General features: G+C 40.5%; 4 protein-coding genes and 1 non-coding gene across 7 annotated transcripts in view; 4 read left to right on the top strand and 1 right to left on the bottom strand.

Annotated features, from left to right (window-relative positions):
- The window catches only part of prkar2aa (protein kinase, cAMP-dependent, regulatory, type II, alpha A), a 53,007-nt gene extending 43,677 nt beyond the window's left edge, over positions 1-9,330 (top strand). For both annotated transcript variants that reach the window (XM_020646552.3, XM_020646551.3), the window contains exons 6-11: positions 2,438-2,579; positions 3,140-3,241; positions 3,691-3,765; positions 3,893-3,958; positions 5,485-5,623; positions 7,941-9,330. In XM_020646552.3, the coding sequence (XP_020502208.1) occupies positions 2,438-2,579; positions 3,140-3,241; positions 3,691-3,765; positions 3,893-3,958; positions 5,485-5,623; positions 7,941-8,065 (649 nt within the window). In that variant the 3' untranslated portion in view covers positions 8,066-9,330. The remainder of the gene's footprint in view (positions 1-2,437; positions 2,580-3,139; positions 3,242-3,690; positions 3,766-3,892; positions 3,959-5,484; positions 5,624-7,940) is intronic.
- Positions 9,331-9,825: 495 nt separating this feature from the next.
- Positions 9,826-22,652, top strand: hyal3 (hyaluronidase 3). 2 transcript variants are annotated; one of them, XM_065961387.1, is made up of 7 exons: positions 9,826-10,399; positions 18,929-19,222; positions 19,388-19,823; positions 20,524-20,671; positions 21,834-21,960; positions 22,080-22,169; positions 22,245-22,652. In XM_065961387.1, exons 2-7 carry the CDS (start codon positions 18,959-18,961, stop codon positions 22,506-22,508), a joined length of 1,329 nt encoding a protein of 442 aa, XP_065817459.1. In that variant the 5' UTR covers positions 9,826-10,399; positions 18,929-18,958; the 3' UTR covers positions 22,509-22,652. The 2 variants fall into 2 exon arrangements, with proteins under 2 accessions (XP_065817459.1, XP_029135672.2); XM_029279839.2 differs by lacking the exon at positions 9,826-10,399 and adding an exon at positions 10,422-12,986.
- On the top strand, positions 11,422-11,537 carry LOC114920961 (U5 spliceosomal RNA). The gene has a single exon (XR_003809248.1). It is a non-coding gene; the product is annotated as a U5 spliceosomal RNA (small nuclear RNA).
- LOC109993545 (N-alpha-acetyltransferase 80) lies at positions 13,042-17,530 on the top strand. Its single transcript, XM_029279841.2, has one exon. The coding sequence runs from the start codon at positions 15,211-15,213 to the stop codon at positions 16,123-16,125; it is 915 nt and encodes a 304-aa protein (XP_029135674.2). The 5' UTR covers positions 13,042-15,210; the 3' UTR covers positions 16,126-17,530.
- A 142-nt stretch (positions 22,653-22,794) lies between the features above and the next one.
- On the bottom strand, positions 22,795-27,149 carry si:dkey-20d21.12 (uncharacterized protein LOC556245 homolog). The gene is made up of 4 exons (XM_020646526.3): positions 26,648-27,149; positions 25,535-26,237; positions 24,418-24,636; positions 22,795-23,769 (listed from the first exon to the last, which is right to left on the bottom strand). Exons 2-4 carry the CDS (start codon positions 25,668-25,670, stop codon positions 23,633-23,635), a joined length of 492 nt encoding a protein of 163 aa, XP_020502182.2. The 5' UTR covers positions 25,671-26,237; positions 26,648-27,149; the 3' UTR covers positions 22,795-23,632.
- Positions 27,150-27,697: the final 548 nt, after the last annotated feature.

Below are 27,697 nucleotides of genomic sequence, written 5' to 3'. Positions count from 1 at the left end.
AACTCATCAGCATGAGTTTTATTGATGGATCCAAAGCTTTTGATGGAGTCAGTCATAGAAAGCGGTTTGTTAAAATAACTCAAAGAGAGCAGTGCCCAAACACATTGTGATAGAGATGCACTGATGGTATGTTGATATGGAGAGCATGTACTGATTAAGATGATTGCCTTAAGCAGATATCGGTGGGTTGTTGTTTTTTTTGCCTTTCTGTCATGTTTGACCACAAAAAAAATCTAGATGACTTGCTCTACCCAATAAAAACACCTCTTATCTGAGTCAGTAGGTCCTTCAATGTGCCAGCTCTTAAATATGAGTGACTGAAGGTTTGAGAGATGTTTTCTTTTTTGTTTGTTTGTTTATTTTTTGGTACACAACAGAATGAATGGGTGATCTTTTCTCCACACCCCTCAGAGTGCTCGGTGGTATAACATTTATATATTTTTATACCAAACATTATTTAAAACAGTGTGATTATTGGAATTATACAGTTAAGTATATTTACTATGAATCATTTCAGCAAACACTTGCACACATATCAATCATTAGTCGAAACATTGGTAAATCTGACTGATTTCAAAAAGCCAAAGTTGTATGAAATGAAGAGCAGTTTGGAGCCGAAAGAGCCGGATCTTTTCACTGAGATGAGCCAAATGATCACTAAAAGGAGTCCAAATTCCATCCCTATCAGGTGTACTACATGCCAGCATTACATTTATATGACATGACAGGTAAACACCTCATACTGACATAGGTTCATACTACATTATTTGCGTATGGGCCAATGTCTGTCAATAGGGCAAATATCGGCCGGTGTTAAACCGAATGGATGCATGATAGGTAAGAGTTGAATGAACCATCATCATTATGTAAATGACCTCAGTGTTTCCCCTACCATTAATTTGGGGTGATGGCCCACCACCCGAACGTAACCACCACCCCTAAAGAAAGGCACAAAATACTCTATCCATGCAATTTATTTGAACTTGTTTTATTTCAGCAGAGCATGAACGTCTTTAATAACTTGTATCTTATTGTTTCCGCCTCAAGTTTACAACAAACTAACAAGTTTGAAATGAATTAATTAAAAAGTCATCCCTCGCTCTAACCTTCTTCTTTCTCTCCTTACTCCTGTCCTCCTTCCCCTCTCCCTTCCACTCGCACTCCGTCTTTATCTTTTCTTTGTAATGTATCACATCTTTGGTGCTTGCAATTTTCTGATAACACTGAAACATCTTACTTGTGTTTACAAATCCCTTTTCATGTTTCATCTCCAATCATAGGAAGTTAAAAGTTAGCGAAGTCACTGTTGCCCACGGGTTGACTGAGCAGGGAGAGTTCTTATTATGCTCCCATCCTTTCAGTGCTGGGAGGAATACACATTTGTCCTCGAGCTACAGTCGTACAGCTCAGATTATATCCGTCACTTTCGGGTCTTACAAGTTGAAGGTGTGTCTGAGTTGTCTGTTTTACAAAGCAAAGATGGTTGTATGGAGATGATTTGCTTTATGTTTTCTATGTTTCCTATTGGAGATGTATTGTGGTGAAACTAATCAATGATCACAGCTTTATCCCTGCATTGTATTCTTTATATAAGAAAAAGCAGCAGAGCATTTTAACTAGTGCATAGATGGTGATCACTGATCATCATACCCAACCTCGTACTAATCCAGACAAACTAATTTAATACTCCTCTAGCGACAAGGGTTTTATCCCCACTACTCAGCCACTGAGAGGACAGACTATCCTTCAAAATGACTAGTTAATCCTTCTGAGCAACAACGCTGCAAATTACCTAGTGCAGGTTTAATCCTCATGCAGAGAGAGTGGAGGGAGGAATGGAAGGGAGGGGGAGACAGAGCAGCTCTGCCATTGTATTGCTGCCTATAAGAAACAACCATGACAACATTGTTTGATGCTGAAATTGAAGATATACAACAACATGTTCACAGATGAGCTAAATTACTCTCACGTGCATTTATGGTCACAGTTAATCAGATGAAAATGTTTGAGAATATATACTTGAATAGATTAATGCACACAGTTTTACACACTAGTGAACCAGCACAAACACAGTTAGTGATTTTCTCACTCAGTGGGCTAACACAGAGGCCTGACCAGAGGCTACTGATAATCTGCAATTAGATGTGTATTTAAACCAGTCAGTGGATCAATAACCAAAACACCTTCCAGCTCTAAACTGTTGGCTCATTTAATAAATCAAAGTTATTGAAGGTTTATGTTTCGTGTTTGATTTTTGACTCTCGTCCTCATTCCAGTTTTTATTTCTCTCTTTTACAAACTCTCTCACCCTCTTCTCTCTCTCTCTCTCTCTCTCTCGCCCTCTCTCTCTCTCTCTCTCTCGCCCTCTCTCTCTCTTTCTCTCTCGCCCTCTCTCTCTCTCTCTCTCTCTCTCTCTCTCTCTCTCTCTCTCTCTCAGGGGTATCTTTGACATAACCGTATCAGGAACATGCGTGGGTCATTATGACAATAAGGGCAGCTTCGGGGAGCTAGCACTCATGTACAACACACCACGAGCCGCCACCATCATCGCCACCCAGGAAGGAGCGTTATGGGGGCTGGTAAGAACATGAAAACATACAGAGGCAAACTTAAGTAGCACAACCAGTGGCATTTGTAGATTTTAATTAGATGTGGGTTTTTTGTAATCATAATGAGTATAGATAGATAGATAGATAGATAGATAGATAGATAGATAGATAGATACTTGATTAATCCTTTGCAGAAAATTACACTGTCATAGTCAAGACCTGGAGGTTTTTTTTTATGATTTAACATTTCACTTTGACAGTTAGGTGTTTGTTTTCTTCACATTTCTGTTAGTTTCACCTTCTTTTAGGATGCCCTCTCAGTTAATTTCTAAGTCTGTGTGTGGCCTTTCTTATCACCTAAATTGTATTGGTAGCAAGTTCAGTTTTTTAGAACCTACATAATGCATTCATGCTGATACTTGTTAAGAATGGAGTTCTGATATCTATGAATGGAGCTGCCGCTCTGCTGAGTTTCTGCTACTGCAGCTCCTCCTTGTGGTGAATTAGAAGAACAGCAGCAACATTGGTTCACTGTCACATAGCATGCATTCAGGAGTTGTTTGTTTACGTGTGTGTTTTTTTCTTCCTAGGACCGGGCCACATTTCGTAGACTCATTGTGAAGAACAATGCCAAGAAGAGGAGGATGTACGAGTGTTTCATCGAGTCTGTGCCCTTACTCAAATCACTGGAGGTGAGTTTATTGGCTGTAGGCAATATAGAAAATCCTCTCACTGTCTCCAGCAGCTTGTAGCTTTTTCCCTCCCACATCTTTCTATTGAAGGCTCTAACACGTGAAGCTAGCCATCTAACACACACAACAAGTTACGACTAAAACACCAGCCAGCTTTTATGGGGGGGGGGGGGGGGGGGGGAGTCTTAGTGATGGATACAAAATGAATCTTCTTATCCTATAGTCTACAACAAATCCCTAAAAATGTTTTCTTCTGGGAAAATGTCACCCTACTTTCTTTGCACCACTAAGCAAAATATGTAAACAGCATGGGTGTGTGGTGAATTGTCTAAACAGAGAGTAGCTAGAGAAGTTAAATATATTTTAAGAGAGAAGTGTCATGTAAATGATGCCATGCCTGGTCAGTAAAATAATTCTCCCACGGTTTCACATTCTCTTTCGCTGTCCAGGCAAACGAGAGGATGAAGATAGTGGATGTATTAGGAGCAAAGCAGTTCACAGATGGTGAGCGCATCATCACACAGGTAAGAAATTGGATGAGATGTGTATTCATACAGAGGTAGCATTGAAATGTTTAGAATTAAAATATACACCATTTAGAGCTACGATACCTTACATGTATTCAGAAGTGGTTTGTTTTCTTTCCTCCAGGGCGACGGGGCAGACTGCTTCTATATCGTAGAATCTGGGGAGGTCAAGATCATGATGAAGAGTAAAGTAAGACCTGCATGTTTTTTGTTTGTGATTTTCCCATTTTTCTTTTTCTGTGCTGTAGGTAAACACACATCTTCACCCGTCATTCCTCTGTACAGTAGGTGCAGTGATCAAGGAAATGGCATGCGCCCAAAATAATTCTGACGTATAAAACCAATGCGTATGCACACAATTTTCCCTTTATATATCAAGATCCACCTGGAAATGTGTGTACATGGATCAGCCCCCATAAGCCGCCCTCTGCGCGTCCATATTCAATCTTAAATCGTCAGTGCTAAGCACCTCATGAATTAAAATGCATACAAGCGAGCAGATCGAAGGTTTCCAGCACTGGATCACGGCGACAACCGGAAGTAAGACAAAGAAAATAAACTTTCTTACTCAGAAATGGAGGAGCTGGTAAATGAAGTGGAGGTTAAACGGCACATGTCGTTTGTTTGCTACAGGAGGAAGGTAAAAAATGAACAAGAGTCAGAGAATGACACCACGTTGCTGTTGCATTCATGCAGTCCCCCTGCAGCGCCAAAACATCCACCTTTCATCATTACACACAAGTGTATCTGCAGTGTTTATACTGCAGTGTTTATACTGCATGTTTACACTGTTTTCTTCATTTATCGAGTTCTCACATCACAGTCAACAGTCTCCCTCACTCTAGGAAATGATTAATCAGGAGTTTGACAGGGGGCAAACTGTCTGCACTATAGACTGTAAAAAAGTGAGATGTATGATGTGCTGAGTAACAAGAAGGCCATATGTGTGAAACAGATATATAAATCTAAAAATCACACTTGATGATAAATGATATAAATAAAAACTGTAAAGTGTTTTTGTTAGTCTACTTTGGGTCTCTATATCAGTGGTTACTTTATTTTACAGTCCGATCCTCTGCGCTCCAGGACAATGAAGGTGAGACAACGCTGATGAAATATGTGGCAGACTTTTTTTGTTTTGTAAAAGTTTATATCTTTTCAGATTGAAAGTAACTTGTGGAAAACTGCTTACGTACTTCATGCACCGTATTAATGAAATTGACGGTTTTCAATAACGTGGATCTGTCAGGAAAGAGAGACATTATTATACATTCTGGCTTCAATTCACAACCTCACCATCTGTGTCACCACTTTGCCCTTCTTCTAGAATGTATGTACGTCCGGGTCAATGTTTGCTTACTGGTGTGCACATTTTATCTTCAAGTTCTTTTTAACAGATCACAAACTTTGTGGGGAAATGTCATACACTGGTTTCGGGCCCTGTGAACACTGAAAAATGTTTTTTATCTGTATAATGATACTGACGCTGACTGTATCGCTCTACATGTTAGTTAATGCAAAGTAAACACTATGACAATGTCAACCCACACTCACCTACAAAGACCATCAGAGAAGACGAGTGTTCCCTGGTTTTGCCTAGCAACAGCTAGAAATCACGAGGGTCTGCTCAGATGTTCAGTGTTTCTCACTGGGGGGAGGGGGGAACAAGGCTCTCAGCGGTTTCTCACCTTTAATCCTCTCCTCTCTCCCCTGCAGACGAAGGCAGACCACGCAGACAATGCGGAGGTGGAGCTAACGCGCTGTAGCAGGGGTCACTACTTCGGGGAGCTGGCCTTGGTCACTAACAAGCCCCGGGCCGCCTCAGCCTACGCAGTGGGCAATGTCAAGTGTTTGGGTAAGAAGTCGTACACTTGTTGAATGTTTTTGTCTGCTCTCAAGAAAAACCACGATGGAGTCAAATATGTTTATAAAGAAGCTGTTTCCACTATTTCCACTAATGCCAAGGAACTTGATACCACTGTTACACTTCAAATAAAAGCCCATTTTACTAGCGGAGGGGCTGCATGTTTTGATAAATAAGCGGTGATTTTAATTTAAATTAAGTAAATGTTGGTTTCTATTAGATGCCTGTATATATGAATTGTTTATCTGGTTGTCTGGCGAGTGAAGCACCTGATAGATCACATTAACTGGTCACCCTGGCTGCACAAAGAAAATAGTAGGACCTGCTGTCATATCTGCAGAATAAAAATCAGAGTATTTTCAGTAAAAAAAACCAAAAAAAAAACCAGTTGATCTTAAGAAGAATGAGATGGAACATGAAGCTGAACTTCAAATTCTTTCTAAGAAAAAAAAAAAGAGCAGACTGCATATTTTCAGAAGGAAGAGGGTTAAAGTTTATCTCTCCCTCTCTCTCACACACTGTCTTCCAAAACAAGATCCTATTCATTGTAGTTAACTTTGTATGCATGAAAAAGGTCTGCAGGTTTCAGTCAGAGACTTTTGCAAAAGTTTTGTTCAGAAGTAATTGAATGCCTGTGTCAAATAAATGCAGGGGGATTTTAGAGATTGAAACAAAGTATATTTTTGTGCTTTTTACGCCTTTATTTTAGAGACAGGTGAGTGGATAGTCAGAAATTGGGGACAGAGAGAGATAGTGGGGAGTGACATGCGCGAAAGGAGCCAAGGTTTGGATTCAAACCTCAGCTGACCAATTAGAGGACTTGACCCTCCATACGTGGAGGGTACACACAAACATATTTTATGACAGGTGTTTGTTCTGTTACCCTCAATCTGTCCATCCTAAAGGAGTTTGCATGTTGTATATGAAACTATAATTGTTAATAACATTCATTAAATACCTGCTTCATTCATACAACTTAAGCTGAACTAAATAACTATTATTCAGCAGCATTCAAACCATTAGACTTTACAACACTGTCTATGTTGTGAATGTTCCACTAATTAGACTTTTCAAACAGTTTATCATGAGATAATATTCACCTTTAGAGTTTGATTGAATCTGTAATGAATATGTCGCCCTTCATCTCGTCTGTCATCACCTTGTATTTATTTTTTGATTGAAGGCCATTCAGCAATGATGTCGTTTTTAAAGTGGGTGCACTCATTCAGGCTCAACAGTGGAGGAGCAGCTCTTCACATTTAAAAATGAACAGAGGATTTTTTTAACAGCTGATCGTGTCGCTCTCTCACCTCTCTTCTGTCTGTTGTGAAATCTGCTTCAGCCTTTTTTTATGGCTCTAATTTTACAGCTTTTATTTGTTTATTCACAGGCGTCATTTGTCATCGTCGATGTTGTCAGCCACAGTATTTTTTAGGTGCTCCCTCATTTTATCCCGTGTTACATAGCACCTGTCAGTATTTACACTCACCTCTCTGTGTTGTCTCTCACTTCACTTTCTGTTAACAGTACTAAGTGTACAACAACCAGTCCTGAACAGCTGCTCGGCTTTGGAACAGAGAAATGTCACTCCCTGTTCTTCAATAAAAGACGCTGTCTGTTGTACTCTCATCCTTTTCCCTGTCATGTTGTGACTGGAAAAGATGAGCAGCACCCTCTTGGGCCTTGCAAGGACATTTAAGATGGTCCCAGGACTGTCTTACTTCCTGTATCCAAGCACGTATTAAAATCAGTAGACTTTATAAGTCTTTACGGCTGTATAAAAAAACTCCTCCTCGCACGTCCAAACTGTTTCTTCAATTCTATGTTGAAGACTGGAAACTGAGAGCATATCCCACAGGAATGGGACATGTTTGAAGACAAAATCTATAAAAATAAAAATAAAAAAACATTTAAGTTGTTTGTATTATCGTTAAAGGTATATTACACTGTTTTTCACGTCACCTTTGTGAATAACAGTGTAAAGGTATGGAGAGCCACAAGGCAATGTCCTTCTGCCTTTCAATTTGCAGCACAGGTTGCAAGAGAGACAAAAATGAACTGCTGTATTAATGGGGGAGCCGGCAGTATAAAACAGATTTGTGTGTGAGTGATATGCTATAGCCGTTATTTACACATCACGCCTCTTTTGCTACCAAAACATCATCACACTCTCTTAAACCAAACCATGCTGCAGCAATATGCCGCCATTGTTTGCTTTAGTAACAAAGCGCCCACTGGGTTGTTCAGCAACTGAGATGACTCGACACAGACGGCCTTAAATTCCCTTTGTCTCTCTCTCTTTCTGCAGTAATAGACATACAGGCGTTTGAGCGCCTCCTGGGCTCCTGTAAGGAGATCATGAAGAGGAACATCGCCCACTATGAGGAGCAGCTGGTGGCCCTGTTCGGCTCCAGCATGGACCTGAGAGACTGAGCCTCCCACACCACCCTCCGTGCCTTCTATTACATACACACACACACACATACACACACACACACACAAACATATGTCCTCCCTCACATCATGCAGTGGCTTTACGGACTCATTAAAAGCTTTACATAGGCCATGCCAATTGTTTTTGGCTCACTTTTAAGTACATATATGCCCGCACACAGTATGACAACACACACACACACACACACACACACACACACACACACACACATACATGTACACTGACACCTATGTAGGCACTGAGAGACGCTCACTTTACTTAGTCTGCTCACCCTCATGCACATACAACACACTCCTTGATAAGCTGTCTTTGTAGATGCACAGACAAATAAACTCACACATAGACAGCAAGTTGAAGGCCACACATTGTGTTGCTTGAGCCAGCTTCAACCTCATAGTATGAATGTCTTTGCTGCAATTGCCTAATACAGGCAAGGCACGCAAGGACGTATCATGCACACATACTCCACACACGTTTAAAAAAACAGATCGTCACGCTTCATAGGTGCAGGCTTTGCATTCATGTGAGCGCTTAAACAACCCGAGAGTTGTTCCAACAAGCCTCAGCAAGGGACACACCAACATGCAAACACAGACAGGCGTACAGATACAGACCCGCAAAAACACAAGGGTTACCACACTTGCAAAAACAGTCATATTGTGGTAAAATGGAGATTAAAACTTTAAGAATCTCTCAAAGGAAAAAATCAAAATGCAAAAAAAAAAAAGAAGTTTAAAGAAGACAGATAAGTTTTAGAAACGTTTTATGAAGATAAAAAAAACAGAAGCTTTGATAAAATATTATTTAAATAAAAAAAAGTGTTTCCTCTTTGGGAGGCCGGGGTGCAGAACTTTGGGGCGCGCTCCATTCCTTCCTCTACTGTTGTTGATTGAGTTGAGTTAGTGCTGGTGATTATTGCAGTACCACAGAAGAAGCAGTGAAAACAATAACAACCCGACGTTTTCTGGGCAATTGTTATTCTATCATTGACGCCACACTTCATTGTATTGAATTAATTATTAATGTATTGTTATTATATATTCATTTATTATTTTTTGTTTTACTTTGACCAATTCTGATAAAATTCATCATCCATCTCTGACAAAATGTTTAAAAAAAATGAAGAAAAAAATTCTAATGAAAACAGTAGTGCTTATTTCTCCTTGATTATCCTTGAATGAGTTGTCCTGGATAGAAGAAAAAAAATGAAAAAAATAAAGCAAACATTTTGTTAAAAAATGTGCATCTGTTTGATTTCCCTGACTAACACCATCGTCTTCAGTTTACTGAGTGGGAAGTGTGCTAAAACTATTACAAACATAACCCAGCTATGCTCTTTATACTTAGTCTCGGGATGGAATAAAAAAAAACTCAAAGTACACGTTTTAGTTTATTATATTTATTATTTGTTGAACATTTAAGATGATCAAGCCCACCATATGGGATGCAAAAGTTTGAAGTCCTTTAAAGGTGAGAAAAAGTCTGGACCGAACACCAACAACAGTTCTGTAACTGAAGTTTCCCCTTTCTGAATGTTGTTTGCTAGTAGTAACTGCTGTTTTCCAGGTGATTCCAAATGTAATGAAATGCAAGGAACTATTTTCGAGTGGAAGAGGCGTTGCATTGTCGCGCTGCTCCTGCAATACTTGCCCTCTATAGCTGCTATAGTATTTCAATGCATTTATCTAAAACTTGAGTGCGAGTAGGAATTTGACACTTTGAACGTGCTACGTTGAGCTTTAAGGTTTTCGACAATCAGATACGTCAATTCAAATCGCGAACATTCGCCTTTCATTGAAGATATTCTTGGGGGAGCATAATAATGACCTGCTTGAATAGCCTACACAATTTTGATATAATATTTAAATTGTCTACTGGAAAATCAGATCACGTGGTTCTTCAAACCATGCACAGGTACAATGCTCTTGTTTTTTCAGCTGTGGAAGTGATAATTAGTTACTGTAAATTATAATCGACTTACTTCAATTCTATATCATGATCATTTAATTTGATTTTAACAACTGTTAAGAAAGTTATCAACTTGTTGCAGTTTATGTTTTAATGTAGTTACACTCCCTTCCGCAAGGTGGCAGACATGACTGACTATACCCGTGAAACAACCTATTGCACAGTTTCCTCTCGTTACCGACAGTCTGTGCAGGTCTCGTGTTTTGAAACTGATCGTGGGGCAGATGTCAGCGGGGATCATCAGCTGTTTCCCTCTTTGCAAGACCTAAAGCTGACCGCAGATCAGTCAATCACTTGAGCTTCATGAAGAGGATTACCGGCGACCCAACCCGAGAATAAAACATGTAGGTAACGTTACACTGGTGATAAATATCCTTGGATGATTCGTTTACGTCTTATAAACTTGCGGTTCCTCCTTTTGTCAAAACAAATGGTCTTGTTCTGCATACACTTCTAAAGTTAGCACATGAGCGAGCTATCATGCAGTGAGGGACACCATCTGTCACATTTGTAGTTTTACCTTACATGGATGTTGATGCTGAGAGGAGTACAGAATTAGAAAGGAGGGTAGTGATATTTTTCTATAAGATATAAGCGAAATGTTTTCAGTATTTGTTTGTGTCAGGTCGTTTAAAAATTAACCAGAAACCTGTATCATTTACGAACATGCTTGTGAATTTACTCTACGCAAAGATATGTTGGCTCGAGTATAACTTACTACGCTCAGTTGTACACAGGTTGTTGACACTGGAAATAAGAACAAACCAAATGATGACCCTGAGTGTGTGAAAAAAATATAGTATGAACCATTATTGAATGTGCCCTGCAAAACAAGCATAGTTATATTAAGTTGTATTTACACTGACCATATATTGGTAATAGTTTCAGCATACAGAGCTTGTTTCCGCCATTGTAGAAGGGAAGACTACTATGCTCTCCTGATACGTTTAATCTCTGTAGTACTTAATGCGCATGCGTACAGTTTCAGCTGAACGAGTTACAAAACTAGCGCTATTTAAGTCCAATGTAAACGCTTATTTTTTTCCTTTAAACCTTAACTTCACATCATTATCGGCAAACATCAAAATAACAAGCAAAACTTAACTTTAAAGCGTTAGACACGAGGTCAGAATTAAATCTCCCACAATGCATAGCGTGCAATGCAGCAATTGTGTACATAAAATGTTCGTATTTTTTAATATTTTCATTTCAAACGTTACGATGCGAGTTAGAGAATTGTACAACTTAAATTATTTAACCTTTGTGGTTGAAACTGTTGTATTGTTTTGGAAGTGTTATAATGAACCGTAATAGAGAGTGGTAAGGCCAGCAATGGCTTTCGACACTTTGCCTCTTCCTCCTCAGATCACTCTTGTTTCTCTTCAGATCGTATAAATCTTTCGCCTTTTACTAAAGATTTCCGTGGAGAGGAACAATAAGAGTATAACTCAATTTTTTGATGCCCTGCTTTACTGCGGGGCTTCCCTTACCTGTGAAAAACAAAATAAGTATACTTTTGTATGACTGGACGTCCACGTGACGAATTTATCCAGACCAGTAGTTTGTACTTCATGCATCAAAGATGAAGATGAATCCCGAGTTAAACTTAGGATAGGTAGAATTGTGTGTGGGGAAGTTATCAGACGTTTGGGACAGATGAGATTCTCTCAAATTGGAGACATCCCAATAATTATCTGAAGTTAGCTGAAGTATCATCTGACTGCAACATGTTGATGAAGCATGTGTCTCCATCAAACAGGTCAAATGTGAACTGAGTGATCCTTTAGATAGTTGGTTTTTTTTAGCAGTGCAATACATTCAGAATTTTGCGATGTATTTATTGCTTAGGCTCATATTAAAAACAACAATGCCATTGCGATTCTGATTCATAGGAACTAAATAATTAACATTTGTATGTTTTTAACAACCCATTATCATTGGTAATGGAAACCTCCATGACGATACCACATAATACAAGCCTTTATAATATATAAGCCTTGCTTTCAAAGCAACAAGATCACAATCATTTCATATTCAAGCGCAGAGCTGATACAAACGACAAGGCAGCAAGACTATCACCTTTTTTAAATCTTTATTTATTAAAGAAAGTTGTAAAATCATCAGTCATCTGCAGCATTTTTGTCAAGTCGAAGGCCTTCTTCAAACTTCCAGTCCTCAAAAGTATTTGTTCTTTGTCTTCATGCAGACCTCGCTCTGATGCAGAGTTTTAATTCTTACTGGCTGAGAAGTATGCGCAAATTTTCCTCAAATAGAGACAACAACCACAGGAGCAGAGATGCAATTACCCAGAGGACTTATCAAAGATTGTGCATGGGGTGTCGGTGGCCTAGTGGATAGTTTGTGCACCCCATGTACAAAGGCTACAGTCCTCAGGCAGGGGGGCCCGGCTTCGAGTCCGGCTCATTTTGCCCTTTCTCTCTCTCTCTCTCTCTCTGATTTCTGACTATCCGCCTTCCTGTCTCTCTAATAAAGCCATAAAAAGCCCCAAAATAAATAATAATAAAAAAGACTGCATTTTGGTATCTCCCTAATGAGAGTTTTAAATTAATACTTGTAAAAGTTGCTCTGGACAAATGTAACACATTTAGAGAAAGCAGATTTCTAGATATTTAAAAAAGTTTTCTCTGTGCGGTATCTTAAAATCCACTCAGCATCTTCCAAATGAGAAAAAAATCCAACAAGTGTATTTGAGGTGACCTAGTGGATCTGAAGGTTCACTTGTCAGTGTTTTTTTCTCTTTCCTTCTGTTGTGTGAAGGTCAAACTGCCAGTTTCCTCTTTTCCTCTTACGTCTCTCTAACATCCTTTTTGTGGATGTGACGTGGCGATTTGTGAAATTTCGTTGAATTGGTGCAAACAAGCTCACAGCTGAGTAACACTCGCAGGCGTTTGACTTCAGCTTTCTCTTTCGGTGAGTTTTTGTACATTTTTTTCTGTTAGTTAGTTAAAACATTTACAGAATATTTTGACCCCATCATTTTTTTTTAAAGAAATGAGAGAATCTCCTGTTTTTTCATTACTTTAAAATAAGTGTTTTGCTTACGTCTTGTAAAGATAATTTAAAATTAATATAGTTTGGGACTCTTCCAAAACAAAACGTTAAATGAATCAACCAGTACTTTAAGCTTTGTGACTGCATCTCTCCTCCCGTCTCCTACTGATTGTTTGCTTTGTGCTTCAAAGTGCCAAACTGTAACATCGGCGTCAGCGTGGCCGTGAAGTATACTTTGATATGAATGAGAATATGTCGCTGCAGAATGAATACTTTTAAGTTTACACTTCTGTTTGTATGCAGTGGAAATACAAAAAAAAAAGAATTAAATGAGGACACAATATAATCTGTATTTTTATAGTGTAAACTGTGTTTTCTCTACATTTGCAGTTGTTAAGAAACTGTGTGGTGAGATGTGTTAGATAGAGCTCTACTTCCCCTTTCAGACTGATGAGACAGCGTGATGGCAGCATTAAAGTGACCTTAAGGAAACATCTTTCAAACAGGACATGTTGAGTGCACATAAGTAGTGGTGAAGTACACTGTACAGTATATAAGCTTAGTGTAGCCACGGCTATCATGCTAATACAGAGTTTTTCCATAGAAATGCAGGTGAAAATGTATTGACCGAAACCCTCTGATGCAGTTACACTGCTGACAGCAGACTGGAGCTGTTTGCCCAACTACAGTATAAAGCAAATGACAGAAACATATTTTGTTTCTGTCATTTACAATCAGTTTTGTGTTGTCAAAGTGGGCTCAGGTATAGCAGGCTCAGGTATAGCAGGCTCAGGTATAGCAGGCTCAGTTTAACGTCTCATCTTTGTAAACTCAGAGTGCACTGTCACACTCACTGAGCATAAGACACTCAGAGATGCAGAAGTGGACTAAGTTTGAATTCATTCCATTTAACAATTAACTCACCCTAAAATTATCCTGACAATACCCAGAGAGTTACAACATTTGAAGCAGAGTTGGAAATGTGTTTTGATTGACTTTATTAGAGTGGATATTATTACATACTTTATCTGCCCTGAGGGGAAATATGCCATGGACTAAAGTGCAGAGAAATCACACAGCTCTGTGCTGCTTACATACACTGAAAACAAACATAACACAAGACAGGTAACTGTTTCAGTTACATATTGATAATTTCACTTGTATTTTTAAAGAAAAAAATACTATAAATCTAGTTTTAGCCACTTCAATCTGACTGAAATTCATGAAGGATTGGTTTACGTACAGAGGCTGAGCTCTTGCAGCTGCCTCAAGTTGGACCCCTCATTTCATTTCATTTATTTATTTATTTAATAAGGACAGTCCACATTAATCAACACATCAGCAAAATAGTATCCATGTAAATATGCCGGAATTAGCACAAAAGCTAAATTTGATCCGTAGTCCTAAGGCAGGTACTAACAAAACAAACAAAAAAAACATAAAACAAATATACAATTACAGGACAGTTTGAACAGAACGACACACACACACACACACACACACACACACACACACACAAAAAGCTCCCTTTGCTGGGTGTCATCCCCTCTCTCTCCTTGCTATATTTACTCCCACTGTCTATATTACTTTCAGCAGCAGCTAAGTGTCCATGAGCAGAGCACATAACTCCAGTAACTCCAGCAAAGCTGCATTAAGATCTTGTCCAGGGTGGGGAGTCTGCTCCAGGCACAGGAGAGGCAGACAGAAAAAGGTTGCAGGGGGTTTGAAACAGGGAGTGCAGAGACAGAGATTAGGCAGAGATCAGTGCTCTCATTGCATCCTTTTCCATGCGTCTCCTCTCACAGCAGTGTGGAGCTTAGTACCTGCCAGGATAGAAGCCATATACATCTGATCCGAGTGTGCTGCTTTCCACATGATGAAAGGCAGGTTTCTGTGTTAGATTTGTCACAGGAGGGATGTTATCTTGAAGAGCATCTTTGATCAGGCCTCCTCTTGTGCACTGCTGAGAAGTGTATGTGTTCAGACTCACCACAAAACGGAGAAATTGCATGTTTGCTGTTGGGTTTCACATGGAGACTGACTGTAGTTAAACCCTGATCACTACAGGTCTGAACCTTTCATATCAACAAATTCCAAACCCGAGAGTGAAGGAGAGCCCAATGTTGATGAACGCCACAACTCCATGTCAGAGTATGAGACACAGCATGCTGGCAGTGACTGTGAGATATCAGAGTTGGGTAGAGAAGTTAATCAGAAGGTCCACACTGGCTCTGATCAACCCGCAAAGATCCGCGCTGTTCCGATCCACCGGCGTCCGGACCTGCTGGTTCCCTGCGCTGACCTCGTCAACTCCGAGTGGCAGAGGAGCCAGGCGGCCCGGGTCCACTCCCTCCAGAAGTCCTGTCCAGAGTTCCCCGTCTGTCTGGTTCTCCTGCAGGGACACAGAGAGGCGGAGCGCCTGCTGGGCCACGCTCGCCTCTCCCAGGTTGTAGGTCACACCAGCTGCCTGTTCGTGGAGTCCGTGGTCGTGTCCGAGGCCGAGCGGGGGCGGGGCTACGGCCGGACTCTTATGGAGGAGGTTGAGCGCTATGCGAAAAGCAGAGGCTTCAAGCGCCTGTGCCTGACCACGCACGACAAGCAGCACTTCTACGCCCACATCGGCTACGTGCTGTCCACGCCGGTGCAAAACGCGGGTGCCATGACAGCGTTTGTTCCCATGGAGACGCTGTTGAGGTTCTCGAGGATGCCGAGTGAAGAGGGGAACACACAGAGAGAGACATGGGCAAAGACTGAGGCTAAAGTCCCACAAGGGTCACCTCCACCTTCTGGTTTACTCCCTCCTCCCCCACCTCCACCTCCTCCTCCACCCCTTTCTTCAATCCCGTCTCCTCCCCCACCTCCACCTCCTCCCATACCTCCACCTCCTCCTCCCTTGCCACCTCCAGCCATCCCTCCTCCCCCACCCCTTTCTTCCATCCTCTCTCCTCCCCCACCTCCTCCTCAGGCTGCAGGTCTGCCTGTCGTTCAGACTCTGACTGAAACTCCCTACAGGGATGCCAGAGGAGTTCCCATCTTTTGGATGCACAAAGACATTTGACCCTCTGTGAACTCAAACATCAAGTCAACATGACAAGCACACACAGGATTGTTGTTTCAGTGAAAGCAAACTGTTTAAGTAAACCAAAGAGACGTAGAAACAATCAAGTACACATCCACATTCACTTCCTACATTTTGAAGAGTTAAGAGCGGCTCATGCACAGTCGATAAAAGCTTTAATCTTGAATGTGATGTGGCAAAAGAATATTACAACACAAATAAAGAAGCACACACGTACAAAGAAAACAAGACAAGGTACAATTTAAGTGCACAACCAGAGATTTTTTGTTATGCTAAATAAAAAAAAGATAATCACTAAATACATCAGTGTATGGAAGACGATTAGGGCCAGACATGAGAAATAAAGAATGATAGGAGGAAGATTTGATATCCTTTGTGTACTTCAAGAAAAGAAAGTAGAAATATTGAGAATAAAGTTGAAATGAAATTTTGCGACATTTGACTTTATTCTCAAAATTGTATTTCAATTTTATTCTCGACATTTACACTTTTTTTAAATTTACATTTAAAATGTATTCTCAACAGTTCCACTTTTTACTCTAAGTGCAAATGATAAAATCTAACTCCTTTCATTATTGATCTCTGATGTCTGACCCTCATCCTCTTACGTATAAGTGACAAGTGGAAAACACTTGACTTCAGCGAGCCTTTTAATAGTTTTTAAAGAAACTCAACCGTTGTTTTACTACCAAATCACTGATGAAGAGAACAACATAAAACTCTGCTTTCACCTGAATGTATTCTGTGAGTTCCTGAGTCCATCCTTAACCTGGTGAATTTCTCTACATCTGCAAAATCCAAAGATCACTCTGTAACTCACTTTTGCAGAATGATGAATGAGTTTAATACTTGATGGATTCTCTCACATCCAACCTTCAATCTGAGTTTAAGATGTTTGTCTGAAATGTTGTGACATCACAGCTTGTTTGGAAGCCAATCATGATCCAATATGAAACTTACTGGATGTAAGAAGAAACTCGTGAGCCCTTTTGATAACACTAACAGAAAGTATTTAGACACAAATTATTATTTTAACAAAATATTATAACTGATAAAGACAGCAGGTAGAGAGGGGTCTTTTAAAAAAGGTGAACATGTTGAACAGTATTTAAGAGCAAACCTATTTTGGCCAATCTGAAAAACTTAAACAGGAAAAGTTACCTTTGCCTTTTGAGCAGCCATTGCCTTCAAATGTTGCCGACCTCCCCGTGTGTGCGTGCTGCTGATCGATCATGTGATACTGTTACTGTGAGTTGAAATGTGCCTTGTTGAACTGAAGCCTTATTGAGTTTGAAAGATTAAGAGGTTTGAGAGTGATGCATCTTATCTGGTCTGATACTTGAACATGAACACAATATGTCAAATAAAAGAAATGAATGATGAATCATTTTGATTTGTGTTTATTTTAAAATGTTATAACCATTCACAGAATATCACTGAGAGCAATAACAAGTTAAATTCCTTTATGAATTCCTGTAAATGTGTTTGATTAAAGGTCACATATTGTCCTCCTTTAAAACAAGTTTAATTGAAGGTCCAATATGTAAGATATCTACTGAATTAAATCATAACGTGACCTGACTATATCATCAGACATTAAAGAAGCATGCTATGTTGAAGTGCTGGTTTCTCTGACAACAATGCAGCAGTCAGTATGTCCTCCTAAGGGTCGATTCTGGTCTGAAATGGTCTGTAATTCTTTAGACCAGAGAAGGTAGGCGGTTTTAAGGCACCCCCACACGGCCGTTTTGCCCCCTCGGTTTTCCAGGCAAACGGCAAACCAACAGGTGTTGCAGCGATGGAAGCGGGCAAGCAAAACTGATTCTACTCGACCTAAAGACCTCAACATTTTTCTATCAAGCTCCAAGACCAGAAACTTAGTCAAACTAGGATAATCATTGGCGATGATTTAAAATATTAAGAGTCAAAGGTTATGTTAGATTAAGCGCATAAAGGTTTCAAGATGCAGAGCTGGTTAAACACTGAAGCTTCTGTGTCCTGGACATGGATGGCTTTCCCCAATGTTTTGAATTTGGACTGCAGTACCCATTTTAAGCACTAGGTGTCAGAGTTACATATTGGTCATTCAAGTCTCAGAGGTCCCAAAACATTTTCTGTGAAGTTTCTTGTTATGAATCCACTCTGATCCTGAATTTGATCATGCCTATAGCTGTTGGAGTGAAACCCACATGGGGGAGGGGCTACTGCCCTTTGTGATGTCATGATGGGAAAATCTTTGAGCACACATTTCCTGGAAAGTTGAGCACACAAAAGACGGAGAGGATGGACTTTTCTCATAACTTGGGGGTTCTTAAACATGTTACGCCCGGCCATAAGGCGGCCCTGTGGGGCTAACAACAATCCACACATTGACCCGTTAAACGACACAAAACACCTTAACAAAAGTCAAAACAAAGGGATTTATTACAATATGACACACTAAATGATAACAAAGATCAAATGAGAAACAAAAGACAACAGACAAGAGAGGCACAGCAGTCCCAACTCCAAATGCCTCCTCAAAATGCCTCTCCTCTCTGCAGCCAGCTCTGGCCTTTTAAGCACCGAGGCCTCTTGTTCAATTAGTGGCTTCACCTGGGCTGGAGACAACAGGAAGTGGAGAAGGAACACACAGCACAGGGAAACATACATAATAGCTGTAACAGACAGGCTAGGGACACATATTCGAGTTAGAAAACCATGGTTACTTGTAAGTTGATTCCAATGATTAAAAAATGTCCTCATCCTCAAATCTTATTGGCTCATTCCTCTTCTCTCTCAGGACGGAAACATCAGTGGGTGAGCAGCAGCCATGGTGCTCCTTCACCTACTTCTCCCCTTCCTCCACCTTCTCCTTCTATCCATCTTCCCACCATGCACCTCTCCATCACAAACATATGTCCACGGCCGTGACCCTGTTTCTGTTGTGGCTGCGGCAGCTCCGATCCTGCAGGAGCACCCCTTCGTTGTGGTGTGGAACATGCCCACAGCTCAGTGTGGGAAACGCTACAACATCCACCTGGACCTGAACGACTTCGACATCGTTGAGAACAGACGGCAACGCTTCCAGGGACAGGTGAGTGTGGTGGGGGGGGGAGTGGAGCATACTGATCCTACACTGAAGTAACTGTTCTAATATCACAAGAAGGTTTATATTTCTGAAGAACTGAAATTGAAATAAAAATCCAAAATGACCCATATTCATAGATTAACTATGTTCTGTTGGCTTTTCTATTTCCAGAATATGACCATTTTCTACCGGGACCGCCTGGGGAAATATCCATACCTCTCCAGAGACGGCAGGAAGGTCAACGGAGGAACACCTCAGCTTGGTGACCTCTCGGCTCACCTTTCCCTGGCAGTGACGCAAATCTCCAGATCACTGCATCCCAAATTCAACGGTTTAGCTGTCATTGACTGGGAAGAGTGGCGGCCATTGTGGGAGAGAAACTTTGGAATCAAGATGAAGTATCGTCAGCTGTCCAAGCTGCTGGTGAAGCAGGAGAGACCTGACTTGTCTGAAAGAGCCAAGACGTCATTGGCGAAGCTGAAGTTTGAGGAGAGCGCTCGGAGGTTTATGGAGGAGACGCTGCAGGTGGCGGTCAGAGATCGTCCTAAAGGACTCTGGGGGTTTTATGGTTTTCCTCCCTGCTTCAATAAGCAAAGCAGACAGACAGGTAGGAACTCACTTCAGTAATTTATATGTTTGCTTCCAGGGATGTTACCATAGAATATATTTAAGATAGTCTCTACTTTTGAAGTTCCTTAAACCTGCATTCTTTCTCATGCCCAGCAGGAGGAGACAAAAAGATGTGTGATTAACTGAAATCAGAGCAGAAAATGACCCTACTGCAGGGATGGGCAACTTTGGTCACAGCAAGGGCCACAGTCATTTAATTCTCAATGCCAGAGGGCCAAATTGTAGAATATAAAACCGATTACAGTCGATTATGTCTCAAATTTATCTCAAAATATACCAGTGATCAAATATTATTATGGACATACTTCTGGTTTTCATGATTTCATGGCAGATTTAGTCATCTTTTCTTCATGCTTCCAGTTCATTGATGTGTAAAAATTGACCTGAGGGCCACATTGAGGGTTGATGGGGGCCGCCAGTTGCCCACCCCTGCCCTACTGAGTCACCACCCCACTGCACCCCAAGACCAAATTCACAAAAAAAATTAAATTTGAAATGTTGGCTTGATAAACTCTGATCATTAGTATAAGCTAAGGTCCACTATTAGTAGATATAATTGACTATAATTGTTTCTGTGAAAAGCTTAATACTGAGCTTCTTTGCTTGAAATGGCTTTAACTGTTTCTAGTTGAATGAAAACACATCTTTGTCCGTCCTTGTTCCATGTGTGTAACCAGATCAGAGCTACAGAGGACGCTGTCACAGGGGGACCAAACAACAAAACGACCGTCTGTCCTGGCTCTGGCGTCAGTCCACCGCTCTCTATCCCAGTGTTTACCTTCCAAAGAGGCTGGCGGGATCTAGTGACGCAGCTCTGATGGTCAGGTACAGAGAAAAGAGGTTCAACCACTTTAAACTGCGTCAGTCAGAAATACAGCTTAAAAGAACATGAATAGAAAGTGTTGTTAACTTAGTAATCATTAAATAGACAGTAATCAATACTGGATCTAAAGAAGCCACGTTTAGAGTGGAAAAAATCTCTTATTACCAAGATGCAGGTCAACTTAGAACATTTATGAGCTGGGATGAAAATAAAGATTTTAAGTGTTGACTTTGCGCTTATTTTGCTCTGATCAATCACCCAAGAATATTAAGTAGAATTAAAAACTCTCAACCAATACAGCGCACCACCATCTGCTCAGCTGTGACCGTTGTAACCTGGGTTAGAAAGTGCTTTATAAGTAAAGACCATTATTTACTTCTACTAATGTTACTAATGTGCTACAGCTAATGAGTAGAGAGTCATTGTTCTCGTACGCATGCATATTGTCAGAAATAAATGAAAAGTTAGTCACATGTTTTGTAACATTGTTGAGGTTTAGAGAGGGAGAGCACTCTGCTCTGTGACAAACTATGTGATTATCTTATTTCTGAGTGTTTTCTATTGTATACACAGATATCTATATCTATCAGTGTTAGGTCAGTATATGTGGACAGATATACATAGGCTAGATGCAAACATGGATTAAGACTGAGTGACATAACTCATTAGTTTCCGATGGGTTGTTCTGGAGGCCCATCCAAAGCTGTGGCCATATTGTAAATGTTGACTCTATCAAACTTACGGTCAACCTAACCACAGGCAAAGAGCTGGAGCTGAGGCGGGCCTTAAGCCTCCTGACAAACAAAGCGGCTGCTTGCAGTCAGGTTTGTCACGTCCCTAATTATGCATAGCTTGTATCCTTAATCCAATCGACATGGGTGAATTATAAAAAATAATAACCCCTGTACTTTGTGTGCAGACGAAGACATTTACCAGTCAGAACATTTTTGAATGGGTGTGTATGGGACTTCTGGTTCTTTTGGAGGCAGCCTCAAGTGGACACTCATAGAACTGCACTGTTTTGCATCCTTGGCTTCATTTTTCAACACCGCATGTTGAGGCTCGTAAATGTAATGGTCCTGCTCTATTATTCATAAAAAGTTCTGTTCATCTTGCCACAAATTGATGAAGGAGATATTGATGTTGACTTCTTTTTTCTCTCAGATACAGACTATTGGAGGCTTTGAGGGTGGCGTCAGTTTGGCATCATGACGAAAACACCAATCATGCCACACCAGTCCTTCCCTACGCCAGGCTCGCATTCACACACACTCTCACCTTTCTGAATAAGGTTTGTTGTAACTCATAAAATCCACAAACTCATGCATCTATATTCTAATTTCTGAACTTTCAAATAAGTACATTACATGTTGTTTTTTGTGTTTTGTGTTTTTTTGTGTGTGTGTTCAGACAGACCTGGAGCACACACTGGGGGAAAGTGCAGCACTGGGAGCTGTTGGAGTTGTCCTGTGGGGAGAGCTGAAATTTGCCAAGTCCAAGGTATGACCTGATGCGTTGTTCACCTTTGTGTGTGAGTGTTAGTGTGTAACCCTGTCCTCCTTTCCCACCCTCCAGCATCAGTGCATCCTGCTCAGAGAATACGTCCAAACTGTCTTGGGTCCCTTCATCCAGGAGCTGAGGTCTGACACCCAGCGCTGCAGCCTCCAGCTTTGCCACGGCAACGGACGCTGTGCCAGGCGACGACCCAACTCAGGTCACATGGTCTCTATGACGTCAGACCCCAATCAAGTCAAACACTTTAGGTGTCGGTGTTATCCCGGCTGGACTGGACAGGAATGTCAAGAGAAGAAGGACACGACTGGACATAATAACAAGTAACCTCAACACTTCTACAGAGATGCACTCAGTGTGTTCTCATGATGGTAAACGAGGCGTCCATACATCACACTGCCTGACCTGTCAGCTCTTTGTTGCATTTCATCAACAAATGAAAATAGAAAAATAAAAATGTGATCCGCAGTGTTTATTTTGCCTGTTTTTAAAAGGAGGAATTTACCTTAAAAATCTACAATCTTAAATCATTTTGATCTATCTTCAAAAAAATGCAAAAACTTTTATTATTGTTTAACTCTAAAGAAGTAACTCGTAAAATTTTTGTCCATGTTTTATATTTTTAAACTTTTCTGTTACTTTGCTCAATGTGCTACAGAAGGAAGTTCTACAAAATTGATGGGCTTAAAAGCAGGGTTGGTCATTTTTTAAACTATTATGATTTTGAAAGTAGCACTCCTTCAGCGCAAAAGTGTATCTGGAAAAAATGACCAACCCTGACTTTAAAGCTAATGACATACTATCTGGTTGGAAGTAATTTTAAATTATATTAATATTACAAGATCTGGGTTATTTGGTGATAATAAGCAAACATAGAAAAAGGTAAACAATCAAACTGAACAATAACAACAAAAAACTGACAAAGAGCGTAACAGATACGTTTTTTAAAAGTTCTGTTTGTTGTTGTTTTTAATGAAAACTGTGATGTAGGGCAGGTTCACGTCTGTGTCTGCTCACACGGTGATGCACAATGTTGGAAAAATGACACTGACACCGTCCTCTCCATACAAACAAGAGTGAGTTAAAATTAAAAACAGCTGGTAGATTTTTGTGTGACAAAAGATATTCTGCCTCCATTCAATTAAGCCAACCATCTTTACAGCTTCAATGACGGTTCTGTCACAGGACTAAACATGTGAGTGTACAGTCAAAAGTCCTTTCATGTAATGATGGAGGCAGGTACAAGAGGGTCAGTTTTCACAAACCAACCATCTCTTAACTACATGGTCACATCAGTAGCACTTAAACTTGAATGACAGATCACCTTCATAAAATGTCTTGGATTACACTTCCTCCTCGTGGAGTGATCCTCTGTTAGACACAGTTCTACTTCACTTTGCAGTATCTCTGATATTACAAGCAAATACATGTCCACTTTCCATTCATCTTCCTCATCTCTCTCCTCCCTGAGCTGTCTGGTTACATCTTTGTGCCTTTAATTCTTGGATCAGTAGTGACAGCTCTTTGGCTGTGGCTTCTTTCTCCCTCACTGCCGCAGTTAGCATCTGGATTGCGCCGCCCTGCTGGACTGGAGATGAAACAGACAGAAGGTAACGCTTTTAGTTTTCTGTTTTGGTGTACACAAAGACATATTGTGTTTAGGTTCATAGTGATGTTTTTAAAATACCATGATTACGTTGCACAGCTCGAACTAGAAAATGACAGATGACCATTCAAATGGAATAAGATTTAAAGTCTTTATGTGTGATTTTTCACACTTAAATATAATAGAAATCAAGTATATCCTCTGAAAATAACTCTGTGAGTCATGACTGTCTACAATGGGTGTAACACCCGAGTCCCACTGTCTTCAGTTTGTTTACATCGCCTGGACGGCCGGCTGACTCCTCCCCTTGTGAATGAAAGTTGTTTAATTGAGGGACTAGAGAAAAGAAGAATAACATACTGTACTCACTGCTTAACTGTGTTTCTAGATCACGCTCATTTCAGGTAAATTTACAAGCAGTGTGAAGATACGAGCATAATAAAGATCGCTAGCATTAGCATGCTAACACAACAATGCACCGCGAGTTGTTTTGGTTTCATGCTGGTGCTCAAGGGCGACATCTGCTGGATCAAAAAATTGCATATAAAGCCTTTAAGGAACAAAATGGAGCATGTGCAGTGTAAAGATCGATATCAAGGGTGGGTAAAAAAAGGGAGTATGCAATCTCACCCAAAAAGTAGAAGATGAGTAGCACTGTTAACAGAAGCAAAGTGACGATAGCACAGCCCATGGCATAAGCATGTGATGAACTTGGTGTTAGCATATCCTGTAGACGGGTCTGCCATTTTCTGCTGAGTGGACCGCCTCTTTGATTGACAGCTGCCACGTCACATGTGAAGAGATTCCCATTGGGGGAGGGTATGTAAGCAGGACGAGGAGGTCTACTTCCTGAAATGTCATATACAAGAGTCAGTGTTATGTATTTATGTATTGGGTTAGAGTGTCATTTTGTGGCTTGTGTTTTGTGTGCGCGTGTGTATTTGAGGTTTTGCTGTACTCTTGTGGTTGTGTTTGTCAGTGTAGGAGGTGTGTGTGCCCTTGTGGTTGCTTGGATCCTGTGTCTGTGTTGCTAGTAAAAAAAATGTATTATTATCTCTGTGTGTGAATAAAAGACTGTGCATACACCTTTGTGGCTGTATTAGAAATGTGTCTGTACCTTTAAAGGTCACATATGCAAAATATACTTTACCATGTTTTCCCAACACTAATATGTGTACCTAGTCCATCTACAAACCCCCCAATTATAAGAAAAGTCCATCCTCTCTGTCTTTTGCCAACTCCACTCAACAAAATGTGTGCTCAAACAGGCCGTTTGGAGATTTTCCCTTCATGACATCACAAAGGGCAGTAACCCCTCCTCCAGGTGGGTGACACTCCCACAGCTAGGTGTTTGTTCTGCCCTCTGAGTCTGCCTTTTCATCATTAACAATTGGGCATGGTGCGAGAAAGCCCGAGCCACCCAGGCCCTTCCAGAGAGGCGTGGTCAGACACAGCTCATTTATATATTTAAAGGTCCAGACACAGAAATAGCCTGTTCTGTGCATTGCTGAAATAGAGGTGTACCGTTAATGCTGTATTTGAGGTGTCTGAGTTCCTTCACCCTGGTGCTGAATAACACTGTTTGTGTCTTTAAGTCTCTGTTTAAAGTATTTGTGTGTGTGTGTGTGTGTGTGTGTGTGTGTGTGTGTGTGTGTGTGTGTGTGTGTGTGTGTGTGTGTGTGTGTGTGTGTGTGTGTGTGTGTGTGTGTGTGTGTGTGTGTGTGTGTGTGTGTGTGTGTGTGTGTACCTTTTTGGCTGTGTTCGTGGTGTGTTCGGTGGAGGTCATTGATGGAGTCCACAGAATGAAGCTCGATCTCGGTGAGATCTCTTTCGCTGACCCTGTAGAACTGAGGGGTGGTCTGAGAGGATGGAGGCCTTGACATTTCCCCTCTTGAAGATGGTACTCCACTTTTTATCACCTACCAGGTGAATCTAGAAGCTATATAAACTATAGTACCAACCTACTTCTCCAGGTATCGGCTTCTTGAAGCCATTAGAAGCAAGATTTTGTTAAATAAAAAAATATATATTTTCTGTTAATAGAGCATAGCAGGGTTGTGTTTACCGACCAGACGAATAGCCTATGGAATGTTCTCTACAAAATCTTCAAATCAATAATATGTTTACTGTCACCTCAGGTTATTTATATCATAAAATGTCACAGAGAAGAGACTCCTGCTGTCGATGTTAGCAATCTTTTTCATATGTTGGCTTTCCAAAAACAAGATGCGAATAAAAAGGACTCATTAATGATCTGATTGATAATTTGATGGACAGCTTCCTTCCTTTTGCAGCTGTGATAGAATTTTTTTTTCTTCTGCTCTTTGGTCATTTATTTTCCTTATGGGATTCAATAAGACTGTAAGTTCTATTAGGATCTATTTAATCTCATCTAAGTCTCAAAGAATCAAGCTAGTAACATTTAGAGACGGGGATATATTTGGTAGTCTCTGAAACAGAAGAGAAAATAAGGAATTAGGATATATGCTGTAAGTGAAATGAATCTAGAGGAGGATGTTTCTGATGTAAAACTGTATCATGTGAGAGGCTAACAAGATAAGTGGCTGATTTATCACCCTATTAATAGAGCTGCTTGTCAAACCCATAAAGACGCAGTGTTAGTGGAAGTTGGATCACAGGACAAAGGACAAGACAGACTCCTATCTAATGAATGAATGTTTAACTGAATTTCTACCTGACTGCTTTATTTACAGAATACCTGACTGTACACAAGATGTGGTTAGGTTTCTTTATTTGTATCTGTGGATAGATTTGGATAAAGGTACTGTGCTGCCAAATAATAATATAAACTTAATTCAGATAAAATAAGAAAAAATCATGTTGATCTCTTTTCACTTACCTTCAGTCACCATGAACAAGAGCTGTGATGGATCTTATTTGTTGTCTGATTTTTGTTCTGGAGCCTCAGACACCAGTTTTCCAAAACATATCTCCACACTAAACGGGGCAGCAGTGAGTTAAAATAAATGTTCACACAAGTTATCCTCGAGAGCCACAAAGCGACAAAAGGAATCCAACTGAACTCAGATCGTATCAAAACTGTTTATAACTTATTCCAGTTCAATCATTGAGTTGAAAAACAAAAGGGAACCTCCAGGTTTTTCTTCAGGGTTGAGCTCCTTATGAGCATGTGTGTCACTGAGCAACTGTAGGGCTCACCCCCACCTCCACAGCCTCCCCTTGCTAAGTATGTTTGTGTGTGTCTATGTTCCAAATCGGTCTACCCTAGTTACCCCGTTTGGGGAATAGAGAGAGGAAGGCTTTTCAGTCCCCTCCACACATATTCATGCACACCCCACCCTGCAGGCCCTCAAGGCCTGAAATAGCAGCAGACACATGGGGGTATTATTAGTGTCTCAGGCCGAAGGATGTTTAGATGATCCAGCAGGAGGGCATGGTGGGTGTGTTGGGATAAACACACACACAAATACTCATATATTAAAAAGTTAAAGGTCAGCAAGTTTATCTGACCAAAAACACCTGTTAACTGTTCAGGTATTTTCAGAATAATGGACAGATAAGATAACATGTCTTGATTTTTGTAAGATGGAAACAGTTTTTATTTTTTTTATTTTTTACATTTTATTTAACCAGGAACCCGAACCCAGATCGTCCTGGCCAAGAAAGGCAGCTGCACATCTGAACAAGTTATAGACAAGAGAAATTACAATCACAGATCAACATATCCTCACAGAGTCACAGAGCAGACAAGTTATCAGTCAAAGCATCTACAACTTGATGCATCTTCCTTCAATGCATTTGACCTACTTTTAAAAAGATTTAAAGAGAGAGACACAAATCAATCTGCAGGAGCAGCTGACCTGAAACTCCTCTTCCCCATTTGAAGACACACTTTTTTTTACACATGAATGATACAAGTATAAGGGGA

The sequence above is a fragment of the Labrus bergylta genome, chromosome 12, assembly GCF_963930695.1.
Source record: "Labrus bergylta chromosome 12, fLabBer1.1, whole genome shotgun sequence".
Classification (NCBI taxonomy): Eukaryota; Metazoa; Chordata; class Actinopteri; order Labriformes; family Labridae; genus Labrus; species Labrus bergylta.
Note: the sequence above shows the minus strand (reverse complement) of the source record. Positions and strands in the feature narration are given on the sequence as shown.